This window comes from Brassica napus, chromosome A3, assembly GCF_020379485.1.
Source record: "Brassica napus cultivar Da-Ae chromosome A3, Da-Ae, whole genome shotgun sequence".
NCBI lineage: Eukaryota > Viridiplantae > Streptophyta > Magnoliopsida > Brassicales > Brassicaceae > Brassica > Brassica napus.
This window is the reverse complement of record NC_063436.1, coordinates 10573929-10584860: the sequence shown is the minus strand read 5'-3', so window position 1 is coordinate 10584860 and position 10932 is coordinate 10573929. Positions and strand designations below refer to the sequence as shown.

General features: G+C 33.6%; 2 protein-coding genes across 2 annotated transcripts; both read left to right on the top strand.

The window, feature by feature from the left end:
- The first annotated feature begins 3667 nt into the window (after nt 1–3667).
- On the top strand, nt 3668–6436 carry LOC106428155 (protein COLD-REGULATED 15B, chloroplastic). Its single transcript, XM_013868903.3, has 2 exons — nt 3668–5748; nt 5992–6436. Exons 1-2 carry the CDS (start codon nt 5549–5551, stop codon nt 6218–6220), a joined length of 429 nt encoding a protein of 142 aa, XP_013724357.2. The 5' UTR covers nt 3668–5548; the 3' UTR covers nt 6221–6436.
- Nucleotides 6437–6858: 422 nt separating this feature from the next.
- Nucleotides 6859–10148, top strand: LOC106428154 (serine/threonine-protein phosphatase PP2A-3 catalytic subunit). Its single transcript, XM_013868901.3, has 12 exons — nt 6859–6932; nt 6971–7176; nt 7592–7648; nt 7745–7828; nt 7921–7992; nt 8084–8155; nt 8346–8386; nt 8713–8779; nt 9100–9291; nt 9394–9483; nt 9578–9685; nt 9775–10148. The coding sequence occupies exons 2-12, from the start codon at nt 7084–7086 to the stop codon at nt 9838–9840; spliced, it is 942 nt and encodes a 313-aa protein (XP_013724355.1). The 5' UTR covers nt 6859–6932; nt 6971–7083; the 3' UTR covers nt 9841–10148.
- Nucleotides 10149–10932: the final 784 nt, after the last annotated feature.

Below are 10932 nucleotides of genomic sequence, written 5' to 3'. Positions count from 1 at the left end.
GTTATATTTACAAAAGTGCCATTAATGAAACTCCAACCAGAGCCATTGATCATCTTTTCTATGTTTTAATCTTGGCCACACGCTTTCACAGATCTCTCATTCTCTATCTTCTCCTCCTCTTTAATCTGACGCATAAATAACTCAGAGCCACACGATTTTTATTATTTCATTCTCTCATTCGACTAGGTACAACTAGTATAACTCATACAACTATACATGTTAAAAAATAATATAACTGGTACAACTGGTATATAAATGTTATAATTCATGTACAATTTGCAGCTACTATAATTAACTCAACTATTAAATCATTTTTTACATATGATGATAAAATTTCATCTATTTTTTCTGAGGTTCTTCAATTATTGTTAAATTATTAAATTACACTATCAATTTTATATAAGATACCTTATACTTTTAATGTTTGTTAATTAGATTGACCATATTATTATGAAAAATAAACATCAAAAATATATTTACAAAGTTATAATGTGAAAATATTGGTACAACTCCTAAAACTAAACATATAAAAAATTTGGTATATTTTTTATTATATATTAAACAGGAATTACTGGCACAACTGGTACAACTTTGACATTTCAGAAATTGACAAAATCAATTTGGTATTTCCATATGAAAAAAACAATCAAATGACCAAACTGGTAACTGTTTAGACAGATTCCTTATTTTTAATGATTTTTTGTTTTTTGTTTTGTTTTTAGCAATTCTTACACCATCATATAAGTTTACATGATCTACCTTATACTTTTAAGGTTTATTAACTTGTTTGTCTACATAATTTATGGAAAACATACATGAAATGTATTTAAACAGTTATGAAATGTATTTACCAGACTAGTAATACTGATATAACTAGTACAACTACCCAGGTTCTGAAATTTAAATATTCATTCGAGTATGTCATATGAAAAAATCAATAAAGTGGCTAAATTGTAAAGTATTTATAAAGGTTCCTTATGATATTTCATGGGGGGGTTTTTTTTTTTTTGCAAATCTAACACAATCACATAAGTTTGCATGATCTACCTTATACTTTTAAGGTTTGTTAACTTCTTTGTCCACATAATTTTTGGAAAACATACATGAAATGTATTTTAACAAAATTTATGATTTCATTTTATTGGGGCACAGACATGTACACATAATGAAGTGGTACAACTGAGATAAGTTTAAATTTTATGTCGTACAACTAGTTTTTTCGATTTCACTATCAAAATATAACTATGTACAAACTAGTATAACTCAAAAACTAGTACAACTATGTACAAACCGGTACAACTCGAATACTGGTATAACTATGTTATTTCATTTTATATTGTGCATTACATTTTAAACGTGTATCACGTTTTAAACATTATGGTTGAATATTAAATCAAGTCGTTGTACAAATTGTACTATTCCTAAATATTTTTGGGTAGTTTAACCTGTTATCTATTTCTTTTGGTTGAAATACATTAAATCAAAGTCGATAAAATTAAGAGAAAAATTTGTTAGGTACGTAAATACAACACGTAAAACTAAATAATATTTATAAAAAAATAGATATTAAAAAAACTGATGGTTTTGGGATTATAAATTTTATAATTTTTTAAAAACTTCATACGTTGAAAACAAAAATTAAATATAATCATATTAATTGTAAAATTGTAGTAATTATACATGTTTTAGACTTCTAGTTGTTTTAATTATACATGTATTTTGACAGATGCAAGCGGGAAAGATTAGACTAATATGTATTATTTGTTCAACATCATCTTTTTTTTTATTTCAATATCAAAGTCCAACTATGTACAAACATGTACAACTCAAACACTAGTACAACTATGTACAAACCAGTACAACCCAAATACTAGTACAACTATGTCATTTTGTTTTGTATTGTGCATCGCGTTTTAAACGTGTATCATGTTTTAAACATTGTGATTGAACATTAATGTCGAGTAGTTGTACTAGTTTTACCATTCGTATATATCATCATCACTTGTTATTATTTGTTTATGCAAATAATTTTTAAATCAAAAGTGTTATAATATAGTCAGTGGACCTTGTTAATTTGAAAAACATAAGAATAAAAAATTATTTGAAATCATATATGGAAATACTACTACTCTGAAAATATTGGTATAACCCATAAACCTATACATATGAACAAATTGATATAATTTTATTATATATTAGACGAGTATTACCGGTACAATTGGTGCAACTTTGACATTTCAGAAATTGACAAAACCAATTGGTAAATTCCATAGGAGAAAAACATTCAAATATCCCAGTATGTACTCAAAAAGTTTCTCTTAATTTATTTTAATTTTTGGAAAAAAATTGAAAATTATCACACAACTAATATATTTTGATTTTACTGCCAAAATCCAACTATGCACAAATTAATACTCTATAAATTAATAATCACAATAAATTAATAATCTATCCTCTCTTGCCATTTTGTGTGATATCCTACATCCTCTTGGTAGCCCTAAGCACTATTAACTCCACCATCAAATAGTTTGTTTAATACCTAAACTTGTGATGATTATGCATCCTTTTTGAACTTGTGACGAATTCTAAGTTATATTTTCCAGTATATTCTTCTAAAGTCTCTTCTACTGCAACATTTTTTCGCTTTGCTATTGTCTTCTTCGGCTTCAGGATTAAATATAATGTTGTCGTAAATAAAATAGTACAACTAGTAAAACTAATACAACTAGTAAAAAAATAACTCTTTAGATCAAATATTATAGAAAAATTCCAGCAATTGTGAAAACTCCAACAAGTATCAAATATTAAGTATAATATTATGAGTTGATCCAAGAATATTGCATTTAAAGATAACAAGACAACTGATCACATCACATAATCTCAGATGATCATTAATCAAAACATAGATTTAATCAAAACATAGATTTAACAGAAAATTAGTATGCTTATAAGTTGTCAGAATAAATTGCAAAGTGCAATGGTTATTCACATTCTAATTGTACCAGATATACTTATTATATGTGTTATAGTTGTACCGGTTATACTAGTTATACGCATTCTAGTTGTACCAATTATACTCGTTTGAGTTATACCGGTTGTACTAGTAATACTCTGTGTTCTTCATTGTCGTGAATATCATATATTGATGATGAGATTTGGTTTAAAATGGTAGAAAATTGATTGAAGAAGATGATGGGTTGATCGATTTGACAAAAGATGATTATGACTGAACGATTTGAGATAAGAATGATATAATCTAGAATTTGAAGATTTTTTTTAATTTCAATTTGGGATGAGAGAAATATCAATGGAGAAGAAAAGAGAAATAAAAACAGATAACTGATAAATAAAACGATGATTGTCGACGAAGAATATACAGATTGAGGAAGAGAATCGAGATATGAAAAAATTGAGATGAAAAATTGAACTATCGATGGTTTTGAAAGGGGAAGAGGAGAACAAAAAAATAGGGATTTGAGAAAAAATCCGACCCGGATCCAGATTATGTTATATGGGTCGAACTTTAAATGGTTGGGTTGGTAATTTTATCAACTTTTATAAGGATAATGGTCTTTTCCTTACCTTTTTAATTTTTAAAGAAAATGAAAATTAATTAGAAAAAAGAGAGGTCTATTTTAGATTATTTTGAGTCCAAGTAGTCCATTCTAGCATTTGATCCTTCTCCTTCACCGCCACAGTAATTGCTACAACCACCGCCTCCTCCTCTACTGTAAAGGTATGACCCTTATTTAAAATCATGGCCTCCAAACCAACCACCACCACGCCGGTTCCTACCACCACCAAAAGAGGAACGCGAGGCATATCGTGTGAGCCATTCAGGGACTTCCTGGTAAGCTTCTTGCATCAGCTCAGCGAGGGCGGTCTTGCCATGGAAGTGTTGCCATCGTTAAAGAAGGCAGTTGCAAGTCCTGATTTGTCAGCACGTCCTGTCCGCCCAATACGGTGGACATAGTCATCAATGTCATTTGGTAGATCAAAGTTCACAACATGAGCCACGTGGTGAATGTCGAGACTCACGTGCTGCTACGTCTGTTGCAACCAGAATCGGTGTTCTTCCGCTCTTGAATCGGTGTCCTTCCAAAACACTAGTATTGCAATATTACTTGAATTTGTGTTAAAAAATTCGAATTTTATAATATTCTTAAGTTTTAGACAATTTATAAAAAAGTCTTTGAATATTTTATTTATTTTTAGAAAGTTTAAAATTTAATACTTGAACATGTGAAAGATTTTTCTTTTAAAATATGATTTTAGAAAAAAAATATATTATCTAATTTTTATTTATTTTATTATTAAAAACTGACATGTCACTACATATAACATGTAAATGAATAGTCATCTTGCGGTCGACATTGAAAGATTCATGTTCTAAGATTTAGTTACAATTTGATGAACAAATAAGTTAAGTTTAAAGTTTTTTGCGATACAAATGTTAGGTTGAAAGTTTAAAATGCTAATGAAAAACTTTAAAAGTTTAAAGTGTTAATGAATACCACTTTGAGGGTTTTTATGCAATTTTATGCAATTTTCTCAATTTTTAAGTTACCCATCTAGGTACAAAAATATTTTAAACCATTTTGTCCAAGATTCGTGATTTCTTTGAGCCGGTCCTGATGGCTTGGCTCTGATGTACCAGAAAATCGATGCACCACGCTAATATTTTGTACAAAAAAAAATCAATGTTATATAGCATTCAATGAAACGATTTAACCCATTTTGTAAATCCTAATTGAAAAAACTAATCTTGCACCCGGTGACCGTTATATATGCAACTTTGTGAAAATATGGTTTGTAGTTTTTATTTAAGCTATTACACCATGTCTGTTTAGAAGTTCCTAGTGGATAGGATATCTCTGAAAGTGACGTTAATTAATTGTTATTTATGTAATGGTATGCCTTTTAAAATTACAAAAATTGGTTTTAGTAGATAAATATGTTGTTTAAAGGAAAATAAATATAATGGTATGCCTTTTGAAATTACAAATATGACGTTAATTAATTGTTATTTATGTAATGGAACCCCATGAAATACCATAAACCATATATCACTCTATAAGTGTGATAGGCTTGCCATCATATACGTTATATTTTTATATCTATATTTTGAAAACTTTTTAGGCTTGCCATCATATACGTTTTTTTTTTTTGGGGTAGATTTACTAACATGTTGGCCGACGTATACTTTTGTTTTTATCACAACAAAGGTGGTACACGTGAAGTAACGATAACGACCCACAACTCCGATTTCTTTGTGTTTAATTTTGCAAAAAATAAAAGCAGAAATGCTAACATGTATATCACCACAAGTTTTGATGGCCGACCTGTTTTTTCAATAGTTAAAGAAAATAACATCAATGCATTATAAAAAAATTCTACGATGCCACGTGATTTGGATTGCAGTTGGTCTAGTATCTATAAAACTATGATACTATTGGAGAATAGATTATTACTCATCTCACTCTTGTTCCTATTAAAACTCCTCCTTTGATTTCTTTTGCTCGCTTTTGACTCTTTAAAGAGAACTTTCATGGCTATGTCACTCTCAGGATCAGCTGTTCTCATTGGGATTGGTTCTTCTTTCTCCAGCGGCATAGCCAAGCAGAGCGGCGTTGGCGCCGTCGGTTTTGGCCGGAAAACTGAGCTCGTCGTCGTCGCTCAGCGCAAGAAGTCGTTGATCTACGCCGATAAAGGTGACGGCAACATTCTGGATGACCTCAATGAAGCCACGTAAGTCTAATCTTATTCACCCAAAAACTCTCATATATATATATATTATTACTAACCATGATATTACAATATCATTCAAGATATAGAGGTTCATAAACCATAATATATAATTGATATCTCTTCTAATTTTTTAGTTTACATATTGACTCAAATATTTGAAAATTAAGTAAGATACTTCCATGTTAGCCAATGTGGATATACGTTTTGTCAACAATGAATCTGAATATACACATACATGAACAGAAAGAGAGCTTCGGATTACGCGACGGAGAAGACAAAGGAGGCGTTGAAAAATGGCGAGAAAGCAAAAGACTACGTTGTTGATAAGAACGTTGAAGCCAAAGACACTGCAGTGGATGAAGCTCAGAAAGCTTTGGATTATGTGAAGGCAAAAGGAAACGAAGCTGGGAACAAAGTTGCCGAGTTTGTTGAGGGTAAAGCAGGAGAGGCTAAGGACGCCACAAAAGCATGATGCTTCAACCACTTAACTCCTAGATATATATATATATGTATATCTAGATTATCCTTGTTGTCTCATGTTTATTATTTTACAATAAGATCAGTTTGTTTAAAACTTCTATTTCACTAGTTGAAATAAAGATATGTTACTTAACTACTCATCATTATATCTTGATGATGTCTTCAAAGTATATCAATGAGAAACTTAATAAAAGAGAACTTTTATGGATTTCAAAACTTGGATGCACAAACACTGTGAAACTTGGTGATTGTTACTTGGATGCTTGCAACACACGTTTCCTTGACCTGTTCATCTTCCTCAGAATTACCCTATACTCTTCAAAACAAAAAGGGGATGCAGTTTCCTGGAAACTCCACATCCATCGCTTCGCGTACAGAATCAAAAGGCGGAGACTTCACTTGCTTCTTTATGATTATAGCTAAAACAGAGTCGAGTCGTTCTCTACTGGCGGTAAAGAAACGAACTGCCCGCCTCTAAGATCAGTTAAATAAGCTCGAACCGGTTTTATTAAACCGGATGACGCAGAAAACAAACCCGGTTATATGATTTCCTCTCGTACCCGTACCGATGCCGATTTTAATAAAGCCGGGGTATTATGGTAAAATCCAAAAATAGAGCTCGAAAGCTACAAACCACCACTCGCTTCTCTTTTCACGCGCCATCTCTTCTTCTCTTCTTCACTGAGCGAGAGAGAGAGAGAGAGTTGACAAAAAAAAAAAAAAGAGAGAGAGAGAGAGAGAGAGAGAGGGAAAAAGCGAAGAATACGCAGATTCAATCCAATTTAGGGTTAGAGATTCCCCTAATTTGGAAACCTAATCCTGGTCGCTGATCTGTTTTCCCAGATCGGACGAAGAATGGGGGCGAATTCGATACCGACGGACGCAACCATTGATCTCGATGAGCAGATCGGGCAGCTGATGCAGTGCAAGCCCCTCTCCGAGCAACAGGTGCCCGCCACTCTCTCCGTAGATGATAAACTCTTCCTTTACCCTTTGACATTTTCTTCTACGTTTGCTGTTATGGACTCGCGTTGTATCGAATGATTGGATCTGTTAGAGCTTTTTATCGGATTTGATTTGGAGATTCTAGAGACCCTTTCGGCAAAAATGTTAGATCTTGATTTGAGAACTGGCTTTGCTTCTATGGTTTGATGATGATTTTGGCTAAAGTTGTTTGTATTCTTATGTGCCTGGTAATGTTGAGTGCTTTAACATTTCTTGCTATGGAGCTGGTGATTTGATGTAGCCAGATAAGATTTTTTTGATTACTTAGCATTGATTTTCCTGTTTGCTCTGTGTGCCAAGTAGATTTCTCTAAGTAAGTATATCATATGCTACCTTGTTTTTGTTTTGTTTTGTTTAGGTTAGATCATTATGCGAGAAAGCCAAGGAGATCTTAATGGATGAAAGCAACGTTCAGGTTTGTTCTTCCTCTTGGTGATTGTATTTTCAATGTGGTAGACTGTGGCATTAATTACACATGAATTCACTCTTTCAACTTTTTCTTGCAATGTAGCCTGTGAAAAGCCCTGTGACAATCTGCGGTGATATTCATGGACAGTTCCATGATCTTGCTGAACTTTTCCGTATTGGGGGAATGGTAACATCTCTTAATTACCCTTTTCGTGTATTTGACTCTGGTGCTCTGTTTTGTATTAGCTCTATAAGTTTCGCTTTTCGACTCTTTTGCAGTGCCCTGATACCAATTACCTGTTTATGGGAGATTATGTTGACCGTGGTTATTATTCTGTTGAAACTGTTACGGTACGACGACTTTTTTTTCTCTCTTCCAGTTAAGATTTATATTTTTGGGTCGGAATATGAAGCATGTTGATACTCTTTCTTCTTTTTACAGCTGTTAGTCGCCTTGAAGTTGCGATACCCTCAGCGAATCACCATTCTTAGAGGAAACCATGAAAGTCGTCAGGTAGAGTTATGCTTTATTATCGTCTCTCCACACCTTTTTCCACTTTTGTTGTTGGCACACATGTTTCTCATAAAATTTTCTTCTTCTCTTCCACATACATTTGTACTCATTAGTTTGGTGATTAGTACTTTCTGCCATTCTACTTTCTTATCTGACGCATGCTTTCCTTCTCTTTTCTTATGTCTGGCAGATCACTCAGGTTTATGGATTTTATGATGAATGTCTGCGAAAGTGAGTCCTCTGTCTTCTCTAGCTGCTGTTAGTTGCATGCAAGTAATTTGTATCATCATTCGCATTGCTCTCGTCCTTATTTTTGCGGTTGCTACATGTCTATTGGTGTGGTAGTATGTCAAAACTGTCTTACATTTTTATTTCCTCCCTCACCTACCTGTTTCTATTAATCCTTTAAGCTTGTGATTACTTGCTTATAACACTCTTATACTTATTATCTTGCACATCCTAGTTGAAGCTTATTAACCTCTAAATCTAGATACGCATTTGATTAATTTGGGTTGTAGATTTTGCCATTTATTTAGCAAATGTTGCTTTCCTTGCAGGTATGGCAACGCAAATGTTTGGAAAATCTTTACAGACCTCTTCGATTATTTCCCACTGACAGCCTTGGTTAGTGCCTATCATGTTTCACACCTTTCTTCCTCTTTGATGACCTTGGTGTTCACATTAGTATCAAGTCCTAGATTCTTTTAATATAGACTGATCCTTTGTCTTGTACTAGCAATGTTCTTTTGAACTGAAGATTGATTTTCTATTTTGCCGTTATATTTATTTTGCTAGTGTCACATCTATTGCAAGACGTTAGTATTTTGAAAATCCAAAGTACGGAAGATCTTATATATGGAAGATTACACGTATGACTTATCTGACTAAAATGGTGTTTTCAATGCATTCTTTAGATATCAAATCGTCATGTTATTCTATTACAGGTTGAGTCAGAAATATTTTGCCTTCATGGTGGATTGTCTCCATCTATCGAGACACTTGACAACATAAGGAACTTTGATCGAGTTCAAGAAGTTCCCCATGAAGGGCCGATGTGTGACTTATTATGGTCTGACCCTGATGACCGTTGTGGTTGGGGCATCTCTCCTCGTGGTGCCGGATATACATTTGGTCAGGTAATTACAAATCTCTGAACGGTCTTCCTGAATCTCTTTCTGTCTCTCCTTTTAAACTTAGTTACTAATTAACTTTCATCTCTTTTCATTTTATTTCTATAGGACATATCCGAACAGTTCAACCACTCAAACGGCTTAAAGCTGATTGCCCGAGCTCATCAGCTGGTTATGGATGGATACAACTGGGCTCATGTAATAATTTAACTCAACCCTTCGGTATTCCTTCCGTCCATGGTTTGCGAGGTTTAAGATCTTTGCTCACTATAATATTTTTTCCCGTGTACAGGAACAAAAGGTGGTAACTATCTTCAGTGCACCAAACTACTGTTACCGTTGTGGGAACATGGCTTCGATTCTTGAGGTTGATGACTGCAGGAACCACAGCTTCATCCAGGTCTTGCCTCAAAACCCATATGTCTTTTCTGCTAACGAAATTAGTGTAGAAGGAGAAAACTAACTAAAGTAAAAAAAAAATGTGTGCAGTTTGAGCCAGCACCGAGGAGAGGAGAACCAGACGTTACTAGAAGAACACCAGATTATTTCCTCTGATCACTGGACACAGAATCATCTCAGCAGCTGCCTCCACAACTGAAAAAAGGTCACAGTTGGTTGGTAACTCAAGAAATGTGTTTTAAGTTCAACTTAGTCCCACCACCAGAATATAGTGTGTATTGTAGGCGAAGAAGGTCCTCTCTTATCATCCTCTATAACCAAGAAAAAAAAGAGAGGTCAATGGACTGACTCGACAGTACCCCATCATACACATTGTTTGATTGATGTTATTAGCTTATTTCTTTTTTTTTTTTCTGTGAATCAGAATGTGTTTTTTTCATGTTAAAGAGATCTTTTTGTTTCTATAATTCTTTTGGAGATTTCACTACTTTTTAGTTTACAAATCCAAAGAAGCTTTTTTCATTGGAACTCATGAACATGCGTCTAACCGAAAGTGTACATGATAAACTGATTGAGAGTGACCCTCAAACTTAACAAGCATGCATAAAATGACTCTAGCTCGGACTCCTCTCCAACGCGGGCCAAAATGAAAACAAATTTGCACTGTTAAGTTATTGAATCTTTTTTGACCAAAAAAAGAAGAAGTTATTGGATCCTTTTTCTCAAAAAAAAAGTTATTAGATCTTTTTTGTTCTAAAGTTATTGGCAAACAAAAATGCTAGTTTTTCCTGTGAAAATGAATGTTTTTATTAAATTAGAAAATAAAGTAGTGGTTGTAGACAATATTTAGGTGTGGTTTAGTTTAGTTTCCAAAGCTTTTGTCTTCGAATTTATTTTTAGATCTGGTTAGTTTTATTGATTGTTCATATCTCCTAGTCTACTGGTGGGGTACTCTCTGGTTCAGGGTGTGTCTATTTCGAAGAGTTCGCTGTGGGTTTCGTCTAAGCCGTTTCTCTGCCGTTCGTGGCCTGTGTTCGTTGTTCTCCGGCTTGGGTGGGCTTCGCTCCTAGTTGTTTGAGCAGATTTCGTGGAGATCTGTGTCCGTGGTGGTTTCATATATTGGTGTTCAATAGTCAAAACAAAAAGGCGTACTTTAGTCGTCTTCGACTCAGCCGTATCCGGGAGTGTGACAGAATCTATGAGTGATTCTTACTGGCCGGTTTGTGAAGCTCGTGTTACTGGTTTCTG

What these genes read in the sequence shown, in the direction of transcription:
- LOC106428155 (XM_013868903.3), top strand. Translation starts at nt 5,549, where the DNA reads ATGGCTATGTCACTCTCAGGATCAGCTGTTCTCATTGGGATTGGTTCT. An exon ending in GATGACCTCAATGAAGCCAC is followed by an intron (nt 5,749 to 5,991) that starts GTAAGTCTAATC and finishes ATACATGAACAG; the next exon opens with AAAGAGAGCTTCGGATTACG.
- LOC106428154 (XM_013868901.3), top strand. Translation starts at nt 7,084, where the DNA reads ATGGGGGCGAATTCGATACCGACGGACGCAACCATTGATCTCGATGAG. An exon ending in AGCCCCTCTCCGAGCAACAG is followed by an intron (nt 7,177 to 7,591) that starts GTGCCCGCCACT and finishes TGTTTTGTTTAG; the next exon opens with GTTAGATCATTATGCGAGAA. An exon ending in ATTTCCCACTGACAGCCTTG is followed by an intron (nt 8,780 to 9,099) that starts GTTAGTGCCTAT and finishes ATTCTATTACAG; the next exon opens with GTTGAGTCAGAAATATTTTG.